General features: G+C 35.9%; 1 protein-coding gene across 8 annotated transcripts in view; it reads left to right on the forward strand.

The window, feature by feature from the left end:
• The window catches only part of PTPRD (protein tyrosine phosphatase receptor type D), a 934,659-nt gene that overhangs the window by 582,449 nt on the left and 327,895 nt on the right, over positions 1-24,315 (forward strand). For all 8 annotated transcript variants that reach the window (XM_072596637.1, XM_072596633.1, XM_072596674.1 and 5 more), the window contains 2 exons: positions 684-829; positions 9,875-10,016. In XM_072596637.1, coding sequence (XP_072452738.1) covers positions 684-829; positions 9,875-10,016 — 288 coding nt within the window. The remainder of the gene's footprint in view (positions 1-683; positions 830-9,874; positions 10,017-24,315) is intronic.

Raw genomic sequence — 24,315 nt, forward strand, 5'->3', positions numbered from 1 at the left:
AACAACTAAATAAATAAACAAACCAAAATGCCGATGCTCTTATCCATGAATTTTAAGGTTTTTTGACCTTTTCTCCTTCAGTGCAATTTGGGGTTTATCTTTCAGGTAAGGGAGTTTGCCATATATGGGCAAGGGCATTTCTACCACAGTCTCCTTATTTCTGTTTCTGGTCATACTTCTTAATTTGGCACTGTAATTTCTTGCCTCCTTAAAATTTTCTTGGATTTATCTGAAATGTCACTAATTTTAATAGCTCAGAAGTAGCAAGTCTGCTTTCTGGCCATGCCCTGATAGCAGCATCAAAGCATGGAGCTAGAATTTTATTCACTTTGATTGATGAGTTCATTTTGGTACAGAGAACAAATTGGATTTTTTTATAATGGTGATAAAAATTAATGTTTGATGTTGCTGTTCGGATGTTATTGGATCTCTGCCTTAGTACAGATTTCAGCAATAAAAGCACTAACAGATATCTTGACCTGAAAGTTACCCCCTTCCTCTTTGTAAACTACCCTCAAAGGTAACTTACTGCTTCCCAGTTTTGTTCCTTGTAGTTTGTCCTTTGAGGTGGTTGCTTTTTGTTTTTTGTTTTTTGTTTTTTTTTTTTGAGGAGGGTGGGTGAGACTAGTAGAGATGATTGTGTCTGGCTTCCATCTGATGGTCTTCTTATATTCTTGTTTCAGCACCTCCAAGATTTACTCGAACACCCGTTGACCAGACAGGGGTCTCTGGAGGAGTCGCTTCATTCATTTGCCAAGCAACAGGAGACCCAAGACCGAAAATTGTCTGGAACAAAAAGGGGAAAAAAGTCAGCAACCAGAGATTTGAGGTATTAGGTCCATTGTTCTGTTTCTCTGGGAAAAGGAAAGAAAAAAGAGGTCTCTTTCAAATTGGGTTTGGTTTCTGCTTGTTTGTTTCCTCCACACGAAACAGACAAGAGTTACCAAATGCCAATCGACCTATGGGGAAGTTGTCTTTAATTGTCTGTCCTGTGTGCTGGAGTGAGCGATGTGGCTAAGAGTGTTAATAGTCGAAGAGGAATTTAGAGTATTTATTGCCATTCAACAGATCCAATGAAGTAGTCTTATTAATCAAATGATTTCTATCCACAGTCAAGGAAAATAATGTAAGCCATGATTTAATCTGATCACTGATTCCTAGTGCCCTCTGCCTCATCATGTTTCTCACCAGTTTCCAGTTTTCCTTGAGAAATCATTACCACTGCCTCTCCCTTTTCCTTTGTTTCCATTTGTTTTATGGATCAAAGGTTTCCAATCTTTTCCCTACCTTAGTTTCTGTGAAATGAACTTGCAACTTTTTTAGGTGTTTCAAGAAAGATTTTCATGGTACTTACAGTGAAACATGCAATGACATAGAATAATATACAGTAGGAAAAAATTCATAAAGCTACAACAGTAGCTTTTTTAAACATTTTTTAGACATTTTTTAAAAAAATCCATAGAGGTAAGTAACCATGGGTCTTCAGTTGCAAATACAATTTTCAGTTGGAGGCAGGCCTTTGATTTTCTCCCTCTTATTATTTAAGATATCATCCATTCTTTTAGTGTTTCTTTTTTCCCTTCAGAATTCTACCACTTACAGCTTCTCTGAGGTGACTGAGGGATCAAGCTCACAGTTTTGGCAAGGCTGCTTACTATTCTCAGTCCATTTTAGAAACTGGTTGCCTTATGGTGTTAGGTACCTGCTGTGGAGAAGGTACTTCTTATCTGGCTGTTAAACAATCCCTCCCATGAACCTGAGAATTTTCTCCTTTTCAGTCACTATTTGTATGGGTGGTTTGACAGTGATTTTCTTGGAAGGCCCTATGCATAATTCCTACCTTCCCAGATTTATCTCTTATGCCTCCCCTCCAAATATTCTATACTTCAGATAAACTAAAATGCTTTGTCTCCTGACGTGATTTACATCTCCTACTGCATCTCTTACATTTGTCTCTCTACCCTGAGGTTTCTTCACCCTTCTTCACCCGTTGAATTCTTAGCCTTCCTTTTAGAGCTCAATTCAAATGCTACCTACTCCAAAAAGTTTTCCCTGATGTCTTCTTACACCTCATATCGCATTTCATTTTGTACCTCTCTTATACATCTCTCACAAATATAGTTCATCATGGTCATTTGTTTGTGTTGTATCACCCTATTAAATTGCTAACTCTTTGCAGTCGGGAACCATATCTTATGTTTTATCTCATCCAGCCTTAAGCAAAGAATTCTTCATATAGTAGGCATGTGATAAATATATAGTACTGACTTGCTCTTGACCAGTTCCTGTATGTCCCCATCAGACCTTTAGCATTGACCAAGTCAAATCTGTTTGCTACTTTTAAGGCTGGTTCTAGCTTTTAGGTGACATTTATTTCTTAATATGAACTATCATTGGGGCACCTCCCCTTCTCATAGAAATCTGGCCTCAGTGGAACCTAGATATTGTCACTAGTCTACATGCTTCTGTCCATGGGCCACATCAGACTGAGACTACTTCCTGTGCACAATTGGGAGATGTTATATCTTTGGACAACTCATTTAAAGTTGTTTTTGTGGATCCCAGTTTTCTTCTCTTTAAAATGAAGGGGATTACACCGAAGCTTCCCTCAGTTCTAACATTCTAGAAACTCCAGTTTCTGAAATGATCAATGATCCTGGTCTTCTGCTCATTCAGAAATCTAAGATGACAGCTCAGTAAGTATTCTTTTGTGGCCTATTAAGTGGAAAGCCACTTTCCAGGTTGACTTTGATGACTCATCTTTCCAAGAGAATGGTCTTTTTCAAAATCCTGTCACTGTAGGTTCATAGTAGAAAAAAGTTCAAATATACATGTGTATGTGTGTGTATGTGTGTGTGTGCGCATGTAAAGAGAAACAGAGAGAGAGAGAGAATACAAACATATCTGAAGGAAGGGAACATGCCTAATGTTTGGAAAAATCCATAAGACAGAACATATTATTACCAAAAGAAAAAAATTAAACAAGAAAATATTAATAACTACCAATCCACATCAGCCTTCTTTCTCATCTGTACAAAATTTATATGAACTTAATCTACATACACACACATTGAGAACCTCTGTAGTGAAGATATGACAAGGGAAGAATGAGGCTTTTGCAAATAATAGTAGAACACTTTTATAGACACATAAATTACTGAAACATATAGAGAACACAAAATCCCAGTTAACGTTATTTTATTATTAAAATTTGATTTAATAAAGCAAAACATTGCTTTAAAGGCTCTCCAAATCATATGCATGTTTCAGTGAAGTAACAGCCATGTATTGATGTATACTTAAGTGCCATGTACTATGCCAGATACTTGGAATGCAAATGCAGAAGTGAAACTTTCCTTGCCCTCAAGGACCTTACAGGTTATTAGATAGCAGAACCACATAAGATTCCTTGAAAGAAATAACAATATGAATAATTTTATTCACTATATCTCTGATTATTAATATCAAGTGAAGCATAAAACAGGTAGACATATTCATCAGAGGTATTTTCCATCATAATGGAAGATGTGCAGCATAGGGTCTAAATGGAAGAGAAATATGCTGTAAATTGCATAGTTCTTCAGATATCCCTGTTTGCCAATTGCTTTGTGCTTTTTCCATCAAGGCCCACAGCATTGCAGAGTCTCCCAGATGAGTTCTACAAACTCTCAGTCTAACTTCCACAGGAAAACCAAGTAGATGAAGAATAGCCCTTATCTAGAGAATGATATGCAATTGGATTGACAGTCCATAGATCTAGTCTAGCAATGTGTGAAATTGGGACAGAAACTGAAAATGGACAATAATTTGGTTTACCTTTGGGAAATTATAGGTCTTTTTAATAACTCCAAATTTTTCCTTAAAAATTCATCCTTTTAACATCAATATTCTAGTGATGATGTATGGTTATTGTCATAGAATACTATAGTGTTTAAAGAATTACATCAAAATTTCCAGTCTCCCAAAGGATATTGAAGAGGCCCTTTGTAGTTATAAGTAGGTTGAGACTGGTGAAGAATTATACTAGAAGTGTAAGAAATGTCATCCAATATAAATGACAGGAGATGGACCGGGCATATAGTAAGAACAAGAGATAAAACTCTTTCACAGTCCATTTGCTTTGCTGGTATTGATATAATGTGGAGAAAGAACTGGAAGAAGACCTTGAGCAAATTGTATGGACTGTTTCCTGATTTCACTCTCCACTTTGGAGGATTTCAGGAAAATCAGAGGCAAAGAGTCAGCCAGGACAAGAAGGTATTTGAGGGAGTATTCATATGAGGTTATAGATCCTTTGAATTACTGAAGTAATTTTAATAGACTATTTTGTGTTTTTTCAAAATTATTTATTTGTTTTCAACAATCTCTTCCATAAGTTTTAAATTTTCTCCCCATCTCCGCAAGATGTCATGCAGTCTTATATGCACTCTACACATATTCTTATGAAACACATTTTCACTTTAGTCATATTGCCAAAAGAACTAAAACAAAATGGAGAAATCATGAGTAAAACTAAACAAAACCAAACTTAACGAAAGAGAAAATAGCCTGCTTCATTCTGCATTTTGGCTCCATAGTTCTCTCTGGATGTGGATGGCATTTTGCGTCATGAGTCCTTTGGAAAGGTTCTAGGTCCTTGCATTGCTGTGGAGGACTAAGTCTATCAAACACAGTCCTCACACACTGTGGCTCTTACTGTGTATAATGTTCTCAGGGTTCTGCTCACTTCACTCCGCATCAATTCATATAAATCTTTAAAGAGACTCTTTTTGCCACCATTAATAGAAGAGTAATCTTATGACAATCTTAAGTGAAGAATTCCCATAGGAGAAGTTTCGGATTAAAAATAGGTCTGTAACTCACATTTAAAATTAATTATTCTTACCTAGTTCTAGACAGAACTACACAGTTCTAATATAGATACTAACAGTTTACTCCTTACCTAAAGAAAAAGGGAAATCTCTGTTCTGGGGTGCTAATAACGAGTATTAAAATATATTGGCAGAATTTACCAAATTACCTATATGGCTGTTTCTAATAAAATTAAAGTTCTTTTTAAATTATCTAAGAATATTTAGTACTTCATGTGAAGAAACAAAAAGGATATCTTGTTTCTTATATACATACCTGTCATTGCTGCAAACAGAATTGAGTTGTGTGTGTGTGTGTGTGTGTGTGTGTGTGTGTGTATTCCTTTTAAAGTATAATCTGTCACCTGGCTTGACAATGAACGTAGCTTTATTGTAGGAACTCTTGTAAAAATTAAATGATAACAATGTGAAAAACTTTGACTAACTCTTTCAAAGCGTAACTTGCCCTCAGTACATAATTCTTTAACGAGAGTTACATAGTTACACCCAAAGTAAATTAATTTTTCAGATCATTCCTGCATCATAACACAGACTATATGCCGGGGGAATGGTAAAAATGAAGATATGTATGGGATGTGAAATTTTCTCCCCAGATATTCCGTGTTGGATTTCATCACATTATTTGGTAGCAGACAGGTCAACGTCCAAAAAATACAAAATGAATTTTGGAGGTTTTTAATCTGCTCGTAGTAAAGTGATAAAAAAAATTAAAAACCTCATTACCAGTGTTAAGCACTCAAAGCAATAGCTTGCTTTGGAGCAGTTTTAATTATCTTAGGGCATTTGACAAATTTTGCATTGTGAGGTACTGACTGGTTCTATTTTATATAAAAATGAAACCACATATTGAGATATTCCTTTCCACCATAAAGGGCACAATGAAGTCACACTAAATATGGTACTTAATGAATGTTGGAAGCAAATAGAGGCATTTGAAGAAACTGTGAACCTTGGTGCATCTTCCAGAACATAAATGAAAATGTAGGATGAAGTGGGCTCATATGAAAAGTAGCACTGGGGCCTTCTTTGACAAAGTCATTTGAGAAAAACGTATAGTTATTCTAGCTGGAGAAAGTGAAGAAATTGAGCTGATTTCACTCCCTATAAATTTCTTGTGTATGAATAACCTCGGCTGGGCCCTCGTTGCTCCTCAGCAGTTCTCTGCTTCTTTCTCTTACAGACTCCCCACAGTAGCTGTTCCAAAACTTTTCCTTCCTTCTCAAACCCATAATCATAATTTTACTCCCTATACTTAAAAGCAACTTCCCATTTTCCTGCGAAAATTGAGGTGATGGCACATCTCAAAATTTCTTGATATCATCACTCATATTTTTCTGTCTCTTTCCTTCTCTCAGAGGAAGACATGATCCTTGCTAATACTAATTCCTTTGCCTATGCCTTTGAGTCATCACTACCTCCTGCTTCATCCAGAAATTTATTCCAGCATTCATCCCTCCTCTTTCATGTATCTAGCCTCTTTCTCTTTACTATTTTTTCTCTGTCTACAATCTCAGTTTTCCAATCATTTAAAAAATAAAAAAAAGAATTCCTTTTGCCTTTCTACTCCATCCAGTTCACTATACCCTGTATGATCAAGTTTCTTGAAAAAAGCTGTATATATTCTTTTCCTCAAATTTATTTGTCCTTTCTTTTCCACAGTCCCCTTGAAAGATGACTTCTGTCACCTTCATTCTACCAAAACGGATAGCTTAGAGATCACCAATGACCTCCTAATCACACCATCTTTGAGCCCCTTTCCTTCTTGACCTTTTGTAGCACTTGATCCTTTACATCTCTCTCCCAATAGAGAAGCCGTGCTAGCAACAGCAACAGCAACAACCATAACAACAAATTTTTCCTCTGTTAATTTCAGAAGTGCTTTGCTTTCCTGCCTGCCAAACTAATCTTTTTCTCTTTTCTGAACTGGCTACTTATTCACCTAGAAGCAGCTAACCAGTTCTGGGACTGGAGTCAGGAAAACCTGAGTCCAAAATGAACGTCCAACATTTACTATTGGTGTAACCCTGAGCAATTCTCTTGCCCTCTATTTGCCTCCACTTTAAAATGAATATAGTAATAGCACTTACTTCTGAGGGTTGTTTGTGAGGATCAAGTGAGATAATATTTATAAAGTACATGGTGCAGTTTCTGTCACTTCTTTCCTTCTTTCCTTATGCTTTGTTGCTTTAAGTTACTCAGAGTTCTGTCCTTGGTCCTCTTTCTCTACTGTTCTTTGATCATTTTATTCACTCTTCTAACATTAAGTTCTATCTCTATACCAGTTATTGCCACATCTATGTTGCCAGTCTTGATCTCTCTCCAAACCTTTCTCCTCTGAATTTCCTGTTTCTGCTAGTGGCAAAACACACATTCAGTCCTCCATGTTTGAAATGTCGTTATATTATTCCTTCTTTTTTTCTTTTCTGCTTTTCCTGTACTTGCCAAGTACTATTGATCCTATGTCTGTATTATCTCTTGCTTCTGTCTACCCTTCACTTTTCCCACTTCTAGCACCTTAATACAGGCTATCATTACTACCCACATTGCCTATTATACAGTCTCTTCACAAGCCTTCCTCCCACCCATGATGAGATTATGTGTCCTTATTTTATACCTCACTTGATATTAATTACAAGAGCTGTTGAGCAAAGTCAACTCTGTGCTACATCTTTAAAAATCTCATATTATTTTTCTGTTTAGTAGAACATAAGCTTCTTGAGGACAAAAATGATTTTACTTTGGTATATGTATATATATGTGTATGTAAATATATATATATCCCAGTAGAGTACTTGATACATAGTGAGCAGTTAATATTTACTTATTGATTGACATATGCATAAATGTTGATGAAGGAGAGTCTATAAAGCAATGTTTTCCTCTACAAATCAAGTGTTTTTTAATAGTATTTTTCAAATATAACACAGTGAGACCTCATACAGTCTTTCACCCTTATAAGTCATCCATTACAGAACTACTTGATTGGTCTGGCTTACGAATGTATTTAGTCTTGTCATTCCACTGCTTGAAACCCATCAGTTGCTAACTCTAGACTGTGAAGTAGTCTAAAATGTTTAACATGGCATTCAAGAAATCACACACTCTGTAGCCATTTTACCTGCCTAGAAGTATCCCACACTATTTTTCCTCTGCATACTCAGTACAGCAATAAGGCATACCCCTAAGTGAGCTGGGATGCTTCAGAAGGGAGTGAATTTCTCTTCTCAATGACTTCAGCCAAAGCTTGGATGACTCCTTATTATGGGAGGGGTCCACTGTACCTCTAATGAGTAGTGACAGTATACCACCATAACCAGCTGGGTTATATGGTAAAGGGGGCTCTTATTTAGGTACAGGCTGGAATATTTATCTCCTGAGATCCCTTTCTACTTTGAGCTTAGGTTACTGATTCTGAACTATTCACCATCTCCTATCCATACTCTGCTTTCATGTTTCATGACTTTATTCATATTGGTTTCTACATCCATCTCTATCTCGTGAATCCTTTCTTGTCACTTAAAGCCCAATTTAAATGTGTCTGTCCTCTTCTATGAATCTTTGCTGATACCTCCAATGAGTAATGACTTCTCCTTTAAATTGTATTTTCCCTTCCTTATACATTGATTTTGTTGTGTATAATTACCCATATGGCCCCTTATTGAGAGGCAGTATGTATAGTAAACAGAGGATCTTACCTCAGAACGAAGAAGACCTAGGTTCAGATCTTGTCTCCTCATCTCTCAGGGCCCTAGGCAATTCTCTTACTCTCTAAATTACAGAAAAGGTGCTAAACTTCTTGAGGAGTGAATGTTTCCTCATCTGGGAGCTGCCTAGAGCAGCACTCTCACAGGTCCAGTTCTTATCCCTCTCCTATTCCTCTGAAGATTGAGTGTAAGGTCCCTCATGGCAGGGATCCTATCGTACCTAAAGATAATGTTCTTTCCATGCAATAGATGCTCAATACATGTCTGTTTCACATTAAGTTGAATTTGAGTACTTCCTAAATATATTTATAAACTTTCTTAAATGTGTTTCTTTCTTGGATTGCACATGGTTTATTCAAATCTGATGTTGTTCAGTTGAAATACCACCAGGTCAATTTCTCTGAAAACAGCATTGGGGACAAAGCATAATTATAAAAAAAATGGGAGCTGGTATAAGATCTCTTAATCATAAATATCGTATCTGTTGTTTTCTTGTTGTGGTGGTTTTTTTGTTTGACAATCTGATGACTTGAATTTCTAAAATAAAAGTATTACAACTCCAGTACAGCTAGAGTAGAAAATGGTACAAAGTGAAGGTTATCGGGTTGAAATAGCCCTCCATTTTGCAGCAAGAATAATTTCAAAAGAAAATACAAAGAGAGCTAACAGCTAGAATAAATACTGGAATGATTTGTAGAAAAATTAACATAAGCCATCAGGCTCTAATGTTATGAAAGCTGTCCTGTTTACTGAATAAATACTAGATTTATGTGCCTAGTCTTCATGGTTCTCCCATCTATACCTCTCCATAGAAGACATTTTATGCCAGAAAAGCTTTCTGTGATGGTATACATTAATTCTTCTCATATTGTCCGATTATTGAATGGATGTATTTTGGCACTTAGACAAGAACATAAGATCAAAAAAGTATACATCATTGTTGGAAGTATGAACTACATTTTTTTTTCTAAATTAAAAGTGTCTGATATATACACATGCAGATGTACCCCATATTTCTATTTTTGCACGAGTCAATGTGAAAGTTCTGATATCCTCATCAGAGCTTAGAAATGCATATGCTAGTATATTTTACCTGTGTACCTTCTTACCTGTTATCTGCTAAATAAGCAATTCACTGAGTTATACCAGATATTATGTTTAACCATTTCATAACTGCATCTCAGAATTCAAATGAGTTTCACTCTTAGAACAATACATAGTTCACTCTGCACACACAGGATTAGTTGAAAGGTAGGCATTTGTAACAACACCTATGACAGCTGTTGTTTCCTTCAATAGGTAATAGAGTTTGATGATGGATCCGGATCTGTTCTCAGAATTCAACCTTTACGAACTCCTCGTGATGAGGCAATCTATGAATGCGTTGCCTCTAATAGTGTTGGAGAAATAAGCGTATCAACCAGGCTCACTGTTTTACGTGGTAAGTGAGATTGTTGCTGGATCCTATCACTGTCAATATTTGGTATTATTTTATCCTCCCCTCCTTCTTTGATGGAAGGAAGGTCTGAAAAAAGAAATAATACAATCTGACTAATTGCATTGAACTCCTTTTTCCTAGATTTCTGTCCTTGGTCATTTTCTCTTTTACCATACTTAGATAATACTTATTTTTTAAAATCTAAAGGAAGTTCTAGATAAAAAAAGGAGAAAAGAAACACAAAAATAAGCAAGCAGTGCCTTTTCTTAAATTACCTTTTCTTTTTCTCCCAGGAGAATTAAGGGTAATTGGGCATGTTGTGGGAAATGGTTAAGTTTGGGTGTTATTGTTATTCCTGGGCAGTTTTTAGACTTATTCAGTAAGCTTGTGTGATACAAATCACCGCCATAGACATTGTCTTTCAGAAAATTACTGGCTAATTGTTGGGTCCCCATGTTGCCTACAAATGTTTTCTTCTTTTGTTGGATGGTTATGTTATCTACCTCTATCTCTTACTACAATTCTGTTGCTTTTGTAATTAATTCAACCCAGGATTCCATGCCAGCATTACAGAACAGGGTGTCTGTTCTGGACTTATTTCAGGATGACTGTGCTCTAAAATAAGGGATAGTGACAAAGATATGCCCCAATCTCTAATTCAATCTTGTGTCACAAGATAAGAGCTTGATTGTTTCTCATCTGGCCATGTGGCCCTGGGAAATTTGCCTGCTAACCATTTCTCCATGATAAATGGTAGCATCTTTTTGTGACATATACCAGCAGTCAAGACACCAGGCTTACTGCGTTAAGATGAGGAAAATTGGTAAATGTGTATGAAAAATCTACTAATCAGAGCTGAACCTGTAAAGATTTGCATGGATATTTGATTTTTAGAGCTATTAGTTTTTCAGCCTCCAATTTTTTCCCCCTAAGGGATTCATTTACTTTATTTTTTTCATGAAATTAGCAGCATTTTTGCTTCCTGATCTTTGTGGTAAGCAGATATTTAAAAAGGAGCAACATCCTGCTCTCTCTGCACGATGATCAGCACCTCCTGTTGATATTGGCAAGGTCCTGGCTCTTGGGAGGAGGGCCCATACTAAGAGCGTAGGCCAGATTTACCTGGTAAATTGGAGGGAAATGCGTGCCATAAAATATTCAAGCAGCTTAGAAAATTAAATTATTCAATTCTAAGGCAAAATGCTCAAGGATATAAATAAGTATTTTATTAACTTGAAAAGTGAAAGGACTAATCAATGGAATGTGCAGTTTTTCAAGTTTACTTTCTATATAGTGTAGAAAATTATATCTCTTTATACTTTATATTATGAAATATATACAGTTTATTTGAATGTACTTTATGAAAACATCCAACCAACTAGAAGCTTCTTGAGAGCGTGGCATGCTGCCCTCCCAGAGAAGAAGCATCTGAAACAACCAGCAAAGCCACCCACCTTACTCCCCTCCCCTCCCCTCCCCTCCATCCCACAAGAAATAACCTGGATTTGATGTTTTTGGTTTTGTCTTTTTGTATCTCCAACATCTGGCATGTTGTAGCTATTTAATAAATTCTTGTGGAACTGAATTGAAATTGAGATTGTGCTTAGATATTATGATTTTGTTCTTACCTAAAACACATTGGCAGAATAGATTTCTGCATTTAACTCCCAAAATATTCACCTTTTTTTGTAACTGGATGCTAGCCTCAGGGCTTTGAAGGATCAATAAGACCTATATACAAATGTTTGACATATAGAGAGTCATGTCAATGACTCTTGATTAGAGAGAACATATGGTAAAATATGCCCTCCTTTCTTAAGGGTCATACTCCTCTTTTAAGGTGGCAGCCAAGAAGGGACTGGCAGTGGGTTCAGAATGTGTCATATATATATATATATATATGTATATATATATATATATATATATACAGTTCAGTTTGGTTTGACTCTTTTTCTTTAATACCTAGAAGGATTCAGAGGATGGGAGAAAATACTGAAAAATAATTGAAGTATTTACAAAAAGATATCTGTAATTTTTAAAAATAGTGATGAACTATGTCAGGTATTGAAAATGTGCTGAATATTCCTTATTGATGACTTGGACACCCTTCAGTGTGACTGCCTATCCTTTATCTTTCTGAAAATCAGTGTTCATATCTCTAAAAAGAAGGAACTGGATTAGATAATTGTTAAGATTGCCTTTCAAATTCTTCTATTCTAATTCACTGGCAAATGTTTATTAATTAAGAAGGAAAAATTAAATGACAATTCATACCATTTGTTCAAAATCATCTAAGACTGGAAAGAATAGCTGTTTTTTTCTCTTATTAAAATTTCAAATAAATCATCATCATGTTATTGTGTTTAGGCATGAATTACTTTGAATTCAATAAGATAAAGTTAGCATATTGAAAATCCATTGGCTTTCAGATGTCAGTAAGAACCTTGTTATCCTTAACAAAAATAAAAACAGAATTTCCATTGGAATCTAAATCTAATTGGGGAACAGAAAGTTTGGGGAAGAAGCAAGATACCTTTGTTTTGAGGAAAGAAAAGGAATGTCCCATTACTGTAGGATAGGAAGGAAATAAAAGCTTATGCCACTTGCTGCATCTAATAATTAAATTTTTCATAATGAAATTTGCCACTGGAACACAACTTTCTTCATAGACTGGCATGTTATCCAGAATTCTGAATAATATTTTAGAGAGGTTTTTGATATTTCTGTTTGAAGTTCCAAAAGTCCTTTCTTTGTAGTAATCTGTTACTTTGACAATTAAGATAATTATTATTTTGGAAATGGTGGTACATATCAAATTCTTATCACACTTGATTGAAACCCAGCAATAGTGAAAGTTAGCAAACTTGTAACTATCTCATGTAGGAGAAGAAATTTACTTTGAAATTAGAAAATAAACACTAAACAGCAGTTGAAAATGGAGTCATTGCATTAAAAAAAAAAAAACCAGGATTGTGAATAGATAATTAACAACTTTCTACATTTGTATAGCGCTTGCATATCTAGTTGTTCTTTCTCGCAACAACTTTATGGGGTAGGTGGCATAATTTTTTCTCCCATTTTATAGATGGGGAAACTGAGATTCAGAGAGGTTAAATGATTTTATTAGGTTCACATAGTGAATAGTCTCAGAGTCAGGATTCATATGATACTATGTTGGCACCTGTAAATGACCTTTAAATGTAATATTATCACAAAATCCATACAACTTCCAAAGTGATTTTCCTAAAACATAGGTCTGACCCTGTCACTCCCCAACTCATTAGATACCATGGAATCTTTATTACTCCCAATATCAACTAGAAGACCTTTGGTTTGGTATTTGAAGCTCTTTACAATCTCATCCTATCCTACTTTTCCCAGCTTTCTTATACATACATTCTTATACATTTCTTATACATTACTCCCCTGCCTTCAAAATATTCCTTACACGTGACACTCCATCTCCCATCTCCATGTCCTCTCATTGGTTAGCCCCCATCCCTGGAATGCTCTCAATCCTCAGTTCTTGCCTTCTGGAATACCTGATTTCCATCAAGAATCAGTCTCTCTCTTTCTGTCTCTCTATCTCTCTCTGTATCACTGTCTCTGTCTCTGTGTGTGTGTCTGCCTCTGTCTGTCTCTCCCCTTCCTTTTGTTCTCTCTCTGATCACTTCTCTCCCTTTCTTTTCCTACCTAAATAAATAAAATAAGCAGTTCCTCCCTGCTGCAGAAACTGGCTCAACTTCTACAACTTGTATGTAATTGATTTCATCACTTCTTCACATACCCTTCAGGACTGGAATATTTTCCTTCCTCAAATCCAATATTCTTTCCACTGCACTATGGTGCCCTTCATTTTGTCTGTACTAAGCAGTTACAGTGTGCAGGTTCTCTCAGCTATAGCCTTTCAACAAGACTTTCTACTATTATCAGTCAAAACTCTTGACTGCTTACTATTTACTTACATTCATATACAATTCATAAATGCTCAGTTTTGCACAGAGTGTACAAAATGTAATTCTTTTGAAGTTTACATGCAATAATTAAAAATCATTGAACTACCTGAAAGCCATGATCAAAAACAGAGCCTAGACATCATCTTCCAAGAAATTATCAAGGAAAATTGTCCTGATATTCTAGAACCAGAAGGTAAAATAGAAATGGAAAGAATCCGCTGATCACCTCCTGAAAGAGATCCCAAAAGGAAATCTGCAAATTCCAGAGATCCCAGGTCAAGGATAAAATATTACAAACATCCAGAAAGAAACAATTCAAGTATTATGGAAACATAATCAGGATAACACAGGACTTAGCAGCTTCTACAGTCAAAGGGCTTGGAATATGATATTCCATGGATCAAAAGATATAGGATTAAAACCAAGAATCACCTATCCTGCAAAAATGAGTATAATAATTCAGGGAGAAAAGTGGAACTTCAATGAAATAGAGGACTTCCAAGCATTATTGTTGAAAAGACCAGAACTGAATAGAAAAGTTGACTTTCAAAAACAAGAATCAAGAGAAGTATGAAAAGGTAAACAGGACAGAGAAACAATAAGGGAATTATTAAAGTTGAACTGTGTGCATTCCTACAACTCATGAGACCTTTCTCTGTATTAGGATAGTTGGAGGGAATATATATATATATATGTATGTATGTATATATATGTATGTATGTATATGTATATATGGAAGGGGGCACAGAGTGAGCTGAATATGAAGGAATTATATCTAAAAAAGAAAATTCAGGGTTAAGAGGAATGTACTAGGAAAAAGAGAAAGGAAGAGGTAGAATGTAATAAATCATCTCATAGAAAAGAGGCAAAAAAAAGCTTTTAAAATGGAGGGGAAGAAGGGGAAGGTGAGAGTGAATAACTGTGCCTTTCTTTCACTGGATTTGGCTTCAGGAGAGAATAGCATACACACTCAATTGGGTATGGAAGTTTATCTTACCCTACAGGAAAGCAGGGGTATAATAGAAGGGACAGCAGATTGGGGGAAGGGGTAAATGGAAACAAACATTTTGGTAGAGGAACAATTCAAAGGAGAGAAATGTATAACTGGAGGACAGGACAAGATAGAGGGGAATATAGTTGGTCTTTCACAACATCACCATTATGGAAGTATTTTGCATAACCACACATGAATAACCTTTATCAAATTATTTGCCTTCTCAGTGAAGGTGAAGGGGGAGGGGGGAAGAAAGAAAAAATGTAATGCAGAGCTTTAAAAATGAATGTTAGAGGTTGTTTGTACATGCAGCTAGGAAATAAGATATACAAGCAATGGGGTATAGAAATCTACCTTTTCCTACAGGAAAATAGAAGGGAAGGGGATGGGGGGTGGTGTAACAGAAGGAAGAGTAGATTGGAGGAAAGGGGAATCAGAATATATACTGTCCTGGGGTGGGGGTAGGGGGTACATGGAAGAAAATTTGAAATTCAAAATCTCGTGGAAGTGAATGTGGAAAACTGAAAATAAATAAATTTATATGAAAAAAAGAAGAACATGGCAGAATCCAGCTCCTGAGTCAGTTTGAGTATATTCACATCAGAGGAGTAGGCAATCTGGCATCTAGAGTTGGGCTACTGGTCAGAAGGTGATCTATCTCAAAGTTGAGATTTCTGCTTGTCATGGAACCATATTCATAGGACCTGGTTATTTATACACACAACAATATCCTGCAACAAGATTTCTAATAAACCTGATGCTAAGAGGTAGAGAATAGGGCCAAGCACCACAGACACACCCACCCATCCCAGAAGAAGGCTATGCGAGACCTAACTGATCTGTTCACCTAGCAGAGACATCTGCTGATTCTTCTCTCCTGATTCTCCCAACTTTCAGAGCATTTTTCCCTAAATTACTTTCTGTTTAACAAATATATTTATATGTTTATATTGTATTTCATAAGATAATAGATTTCAGTTGGATGGGAACTTACAGTCAATCAAGTTTTACTTCCTCCTTGTATAGATGATGATGCTGAGAGGCTCAGAGAGATTAAGTGACTTGCTTAGAGTCATGTAGCTAGTTTAATGTCTCAGACTAGAATTTGAGCCCAGTTTTTCTTAACTCTAAGTCCAGTGTCTTATATTTATATATGTTTATATCATCTTCTTTGATAAAATATAAGCTCCTTAAGAGAAGACATTATTTGTTTTATGTCAAAGAGCAGTATGAAAATATTGCAAGATGACAAGGAGGGAAGACAGCAGTAGAGGTCCCTGGGCTATGTGTTCCCTATGAGTGTGACTCTGTTGCTTTGTTTATCCTCTATTGCTCCTCCTGTTCACTTACACTGGGTGTCCTTGTAAGAGAATAAATCTCAGATTTATGGGAAGATGTGTTGTTGTTATCATGTCATTTCTGTAAATGACTCTGGTTAATTATATCAATTGTCAGATTAAAGGTAAGTGTAAGCACATAAGTGGGAGTTTATGAAGTACAGTGTTAAGAGTGTGGATTCATAGAGTAACTTTCACTTGAGGTATCCCATCCAAGGGACCCAGCCATCGAATCAATTAGAGGTACTTCACATACTCTCAGAGTGTGATACGTAATACGTAAAACATATTTTAGTGAATGAAAACCACTACGTCAGATACTTAAACGACAGGAAGAAAATAGTTTGTCAGAAGTTGAATGTTACTGAGTTAGCAGAGACAGAACTTAGTGGACAAAGGTGAGTAGTTGAAAGAGCTGAAGGAGACATTTCACTGCGAAAGAGGGAGAAATGTTTGCATACATATGCTTCTTTCCAAAGTGTGCACCATTATAGCAGTTGGAGAAGAACTTTTCCCATTTGTCAACGAGAATGCAGCCACCTATCAGTGCCATTGTGCGATACTTTGTGATCAGAATTAGCATGTTCATTACAGTCTCATTTTATTAATGCCTCTTTTTGAAGATGAACATTGTTGTCCCCGCTGTGAAAATGGTACTTCACAGTTTACAGTATAAAGTGGTCTCTGCTGGGGATGTGGGCTAGAAACATTAAAGAACAAAGCACAGCTGCTTGACAGTCACACAAAAGGATTTTTATGAAAGACTAAGACAAAAGGAAGTGTGGCCAACGTGGAGCAAGCTTGCCAGCATTTGGGATGTGAAGTGAAATGACTTGAACTGTCTTATAAAAATGGACGCATACTTAAAATAAGTTAATATCAAATGATAAAATAATTGAATGCATTCCTTTCCATTGAGGAAAGATGTTTAAGTAGATGCAAACGTTTTGCTTTTCAAGTAGTATATTTTTAGTGCTTAAAATAATAATAATGTTAACAATCACAGTTACATTACATTACGGGGCTTCCGGTCTTGCAGAGTTTTGAATACGTTATCTTATTTGAACAACAAAAATTTACCAAGTATGCTATTCCAGGTGCTAGGTGGGGGATATTCAAAGTGTAGATTACACAACAGTTCTCTTGGATCTTGCAATCCACTAAAGGGTTAAGAGGGCAGCTAGGTGGTGCAGTGGATAGAGTGCCAGGCCTGAAGTCAGGAAAACTTGAGTTCAAATGTGGCCTCAGATACTTACAATCTGTGTGACCCTGAACAAGTCTCTTAACCCTGTTTGCCTCAGTTTCCTCATCTGTAAAATGAGCTGGAGAAGGAAATGGCATACCACTCCAGTATTTTTGCCAGGAAATGCTCAAATGGGTCACGAAGAGTTAGACATGATTGACATGACTGAAAAATAACACAATTTAAAGTCTTTCACAATTTGGCCCCAACTTATTATTTCATCCTTTTTGTGTGCCTCCTGGAATCTATAATCCAACCAAACTTCCCTTCTCCTGTTCTTGCAATATTGCACTCAACCGCTCATCTCCATGCCTTTGTTCTAAGCTATCTCGTGTCTCCTCACCTCAACTTCCTTTTCTCAGCATGCAACTTCTATACACTCTCCTGAGTCTCCCCACATTTAGCATCCTTCCTGCCTAATTAATTTGTATTTAACTACCATGTATTTATTTCATATTGCATAGAATAATACATTTAGAAATGGATGAGACTTTGCAGCCCATCAAAACCAACTCCATTTTATAGATGATGAAACTGAGAGGTGCAGAGAGGTCAAGTGACTTGTCCAGGGTCACACAGCTAGCTTAGTGTTTTAAGATTTGAACCCAGTTCTTCTAGATCCCAAGACCAGTGCCCAGTATTTACATGTATTTACATTTTCTTTTCTTAGTGAATGTAAGCTCATATCATCAACAGATGATACTGTTTCATGTCTTTGACTTTCTGTCCCTAGCACCTTATTTAGGGAACTGTTTGCAAATCAGCAAAAATGTTCAAAGTTATGAGAAGCAGTATATTTAAAATGTGAATTTAGATTTTCATAGGTTTCATCCTTGGAGGGCCATTATGATGGTGACTTAGCACATCCATTAGAAATCATTATCATAGAATTAAACGTTCCCAGAACTGGAAGAGCTCTCATGAAGGTCATATTATTCTTCCTGTCCCTAGGCAGACATTTCCCCTACAACACCCTCAAATATGGCTTGTGCTTCAAACAGGAAGAAGTCACTGATGTCAGTAGCTTCTATCTGTTTCTATTTTATTTTATTTTTAAATTGATGGAATAGAACAAGCATTTTTGCAACATAATACAGTAAAATAAAAAATTGCACATGGAACTACAAATCTGCTATGCGCAACTTGCTATTTCCTTCAAGTATACAGCAAAATTATCTGTAAATTTCTTTTTTTCCTTTTTTTTCTGCCATACCTCCCCCTTCCTGCCCCATCCCCTCCCAAAGATGTCTACCATTAGATATAAATAGCAGTTTTTCCTTTGGATCCAGACTGTGTCTTTCTTCATATGTCCTTTATAGTTAATTTGTGTATTTATAATAGTCAAAGTAACTTTTTTCACTCCAAGCCATTATTAAAACCATATTGTTCTTACTGTATACAATGTTCTCTTGGTTCTGCCCATTTCACTCTTCATTATTATTTGCAAGTCTTTCCATGTTTTTCTAAAATCAATGAGCTCATCCTTTCTTATAGCACAGTAGTATCCCATCACAATCATATACCACAACTTGTTCATCTGATTCCCAGTTAATGGGCATCCCTGCAATTTCTAGCTCTTTGCCACCACAAAGAGAGCTGCTATAAACATTTTAGAATGTATAGGTTCTTTTCTTTTTTAACTAATCATCTTTAGAAATAGACCAAGTAGTGGTATTGCTAAGTCAGAAGGGATAGGTAGATTAATAACTCTGAGCATGACCTGCTCCTATCTTAATTTGCTTTGAAACCTTGGTTAAAGTTTCATTTTTATTGGATTTTAGTGAGTTAATTTGTAAAAACAAAATAAAAACATAGAAACAGCTGTTGCCTATAGTTAGATTGTGCTAGCTTACAAATGTCTTACCTGAAATTCCTCTATGATATATCATCATATGGAAATGTAACCATTGGTTTTATCATATAATAGAAATTATTACTTTTCTTGCTTCCATAGCTGATCATAAATATGACATCTCAGATTCTAGCAATTTAGTTTGAATGGGCATTGCCTTGGTTCTGGAAATTCTGGAAGGAAAACATTTTAAAAGAGTGTTCATGGGAACAGATGATATTTAAAAGTATCAAAATGATAGATTTTTTTTTTTAAGAGAAGGGTAGACAAATTATGGTTTCATTGAGTTCTTGTTTCATTGAGTTCAGCTTTTCCTTCCCATTTTTATTTTTGAAAAGACTAGAAACAATTAAGCATATTGAATCATTAGAGTTGCAAGGAGCCTTCCAGATTGTGTAATCATATATAAGCTGGAAGAGACCTCAGATGTCATCTAGTTATAGTCTGTCATTTTCAGGTCTAGATTTACTGACTTGCTGAATATCCCATTGGATGTAAGCAGTGAGATCTGAACCCAGATCCTCTGACTCTAAAGTCAGTGCTATTACTTCAGTTTTGTTCCATATAGATATTGATTAGTAGCAGAATGTAAACTCGGAGGGTAGGGAGGGTATTTGTAGATTTGCTTAGTGTAATGAATGCTGCCATACTGTATGTGTGTATTAAGTACACACATATTTAAAATTGAATCTTGAAGCCAGATGTGGTGACCCACTCCCATAATCCCTTATTCTGGGGAAACTGAATTTTCTGGATTTCTTGAACTCAAGAATTCTGAGCTTCACTGGGCTGTTGATGGTTGAGTTTGGCTCTAATATGGCAAGACTCTAAGAGTGGGGTATACCATAGTAGCTAATAAGGGATGAGCTGGCTCATGTCAGATATGTAAGCTGGTCAAAAATCCTTCGTTGATCAGAGAGGGAGACGGCCATGCCTCCGCAACTCCAGCCTGGGCAAGATATGGAAAACCAATCTTTTTTTATGACAATACCTATATCTCTATATCTATGTCTATATCTCTCTGTGTAGATACATAAACAGTGATATTGCTACATGAATACCCATAGAGGTTAGTCATTTAAGTCATAAGGAAAGAACATACTGCTTGAACAAGTGGTGTTTGACTTAATCCTTTTTCTAAAGATGCCAAGTATACAGGGCAAGTAGGTGGTTTAGTGGATAGAGCACCACTGCAGGAGTCAGGAGGACCTGAGTTCAAATCTCACCTCACACATTTGGCACTCACTAGCTGTGTGACCTTGGAAAAGTCACTTAACCCCAATTGCCTCATCCTGAGTCATCTCCAGTCATCCTGATGAATACCTGGTCACTGAATTCACATGACTCTGGAGGAGAGTGAGGCTGGTGACCTGCACAGCCCTCCCTCACTCAAAACAAAGTCAAGTGCAAGTCATGTCATCTTTTCTCTGATGGCATGATCTTCTTTGGCAACAAAGGATGAACACATACACACAAGTATACAAAAATTTAGCTACAAAAATAACCATACATTTTTCATACAGATTGATCTCTATGTATATATAGAGATAGATGACAGAGACAGAAATAAGTTTGAGATGTCTCATGAGTCCAGTAAACAATATTAAAAAAAAGAGGCAACTCTGTGACTATTTATTCAACGTGAACTCATGAGACATTACAAAAACAATATTTTTGAATCATATTTTTTAAAGAAGTTAAATGTAAACTGATAAAATTATAAAAAATAATTTCATGTACATTTTTCTGTATATAAACTTCAATAATTCTACATTTGTTTGTTCTCAGTGAGAAAAAAATCTCAATGACTTATGAAGATACTTATCAAATTAAATTTCAAGCTATTCAAAATTAGGTGTCTGCCTCCCTCCTAATTGTGATAGGTTTTAAAAAATATTTTCAAGCATTTATCTTCTCTCTGTTCCTTTCTCCAACTGATCCTCTTCCAACTGAATAATTTAAAAGAAGAAAAATTAAAAACAAAATCTTCATAACAAACAGACATAGTACAACAAACCAGATTTCTACATTAGACATACCCCCAAAATTTATGTACTTCCCTTTATTTCGAGTTCCTTACCTCTCTAGCAGAGACTGGATAGCATGTTTCATCTTTACTCCTCTGAACTCGTGGTTTCTGTGATACAGTTTTGAAAATTGTTCATACATATTCTTTCAGTCAATTTTTTTTGTTTGTGTGCAGAGAAGTGACTTTCATCAAGGATAAAAGTATATCTAAATCCTACTATTATACGTCTTTTGTACTATGTGTAACTTTTTTTTAACGATTTGAATAACAGAGGTTCTTGTATTCGTGCCATTTGAACTATTATGAAGAGCAGGAAGAACTATAATCCTGGGAATAATACATTTAATACTGGCAAACTGCACTCTTAGTTTTAAGGATCAATTATCTGTAATCTTTGAAAATAACTTTAGTAGCATGTATATTGTAGAGCAATGAATGTTGACATGCTTTCTAATGAGTGTATATTTTTAAGCCGCCAATTTTGATGGTTAATGGTTTGGGTTTTTTTTTTTTTTTTTTAGATTTTGACTTTAATGTATTATATTAGCCACTTTAATACAAAGGACTTTTTTTAAACTAATAGGTCTTAGCCACAAGTATGTCTGTATTAAAATACTTCAGACAAGAGATCAATGACTGTGTTCGGTTTGAACAGTCTAGGTATTCTAGGTCTAGGTAGTCTCAATACAGTCTAAGTATTCTCAAAGGAAAGCCTAAGGTTTTTTGCAGAGTATAATATGAGGACAACTGCGTAGAGAAGTAGGTGTCTATCCATGTTCATTACAGGAGGAAACTTTACTATAATCAAGAAGGCAAGTAAATCAATATGAAAAGTTTTACTGTGATTTTCCCCCGCTTCTAAATAACTCTCTACTATTTAACACACACACACACACACACACACACACACACATGCATACAAGCACAGACACATACACACACACACACACAGAATGGCTGTTTTCAATATTCCAAAATTCAGATATAGCTAGTAAGAATCCTCTTAGGGGTGAACTTAAAATTTGTGAGCCTTTAGAAATATGTTTATGACAGTATCTCATTGAAATCGATTTTTAATTATCCTTTGTATTTTGTTTTATGTAATTAAAAACATTTTTTTCTTAGTTATCCATAGGTTTTACCAGATCACCAAGGGGCCACTGACACACAAGAAAGGTTAATAACCCTTTAGGTGGGAATAATTTAAAATGGTATATATAATCCTTTGCTCTCTACCACCTTTCCCCCAACAAAATCACATATATCAATAAAAAGTCAAATTCTTAATTTGGGGGAGTTAGAAAACACTCAGATACCTATCAGGACATACCTTTCTACAAGATTAATCCTCCTTAATTTTGTGAGTAAAATTAAAGTGATAAATGAGGCCATAAGTGCGATGTGAGGCTTGACAATAGTTTGAAGGAGAATGAGAGAAAATAAAAGCAGCTCCTTGTCCTCTCTATTCCCCAAGCTGAACCCTTTAGTTGTTGGGAAGGGAGGGGTAATGGAGAACCTAGCTTAGGGTGGATTCCTTGTGTCTCTTGAAGAGTTGCAGGATGTCTTCTCTAGCTTTCCAGGAAAGACATCAGTGTTTCAGGATACCTGGGTTCTGGGGAGTGTGGAGTGTAGAAGCCATCAGACCATAACCCGGACTATCTTAGCCAAAGATTTTTTTACCTGGAGTATGTGGACTTAAAAAAGATAGATGATAGGTAGATCGATTAGACAGACAGACAGACAGACAGACAGACAGACAGATAGATAGATAGATAGATGGATGAATGGATAGTTAAATAGGTAGATAACTGTACTCCAATACAATTAGTTTCCTTCTGTATCCTAAGTATTTCATTTATACATTTAAAAACATTCTTCCAAGTAGCAGCTTGTAGGTTTCCCCACGTTATAAAGTGGGATCACAAACACACACCCATCCCAGGAAAAAGTCATTTGGGACCTAACTGATCTTCTGACTCAGCTGAAATATCTGCTGATTCTCCTCTTTGGACTATCCAACTTTTAGAGTCTGTCTTCCCTAATCATTTTATATTTAATGTATTTAAATTATTTTGTATGTAATTATATTTACCTGTTATATTTTATATACCTCATTTCAAAATAAAGAAGACAAGTTAGGTTATTTAATTTAATTCAATTTGACAGGTAGTTGTTAAGTGCCTGCTCCTGGCCAGGAACATTGTTAAATACAGAAAAGAAGGAAGGAAGGAAGGAAGGAAGGAAGGAAGGAAGGAAGGAAGGAAGGAAGGAAGGAAGGAAGGAAGGAAGGAAGGAAGGAGAGAAGGAAAGAAGGAAAGAAAGAGAGGAAGGGAGGAAGGAAGAAGGAAAGAAAGGAAGGGAGGAAGGAAAGAAAGAAAGGAAGAAAAAAGAAAGAAAGAAGGAAGGGAAGAGAGAAACAGGAAAGAAAGAAGAGAGGAAGAAAGAAAGAAAAAAATCCCTACCTTCAAGAAATATACATTCTTTTGTGATGAGACAAAATTTTTACAAGTAAATACAATGTAATGTGGATAGAGAGAGAAGACTGAACAGAGATCATGAACGGAAAAAGGAGCTGAATTGAATCTTGCTTAAAGCCAAGGTTTCCAAGAAGTCTAAATGAAAAGGGAGCATATTTCTAGAAGACATCTGATCACCCCCAGTTTGGCTAACATGGCTTATAGACTTTCTAACCTAAAGAGCTATAGAGTTAAAGGACTCAGAGTTATTTATAACCTTAAAGAGAAATCTTTCAGTACTAGGAAACTGAGGCCGAAAGAGGGTAAATGAGTTACCCTGTGTCACATACCTCTTAAGTGAAAGACTTGGGACTTAAGCTTAACAGAATGCTAGTCTAGTCAGATCTCCTGTGCATCAGACTATACATAGTGCAA

Source organism: Notamacropus eugenii, chromosome 1 (genome assembly GCF_028372415.1).
Source record: "Notamacropus eugenii isolate mMacEug1 chromosome 1, mMacEug1.pri_v2, whole genome shotgun sequence".
Lineage (NCBI taxonomy): Eukaryota > Metazoa > Chordata > Mammalia > Diprotodontia > Macropodidae > Notamacropus > Notamacropus eugenii.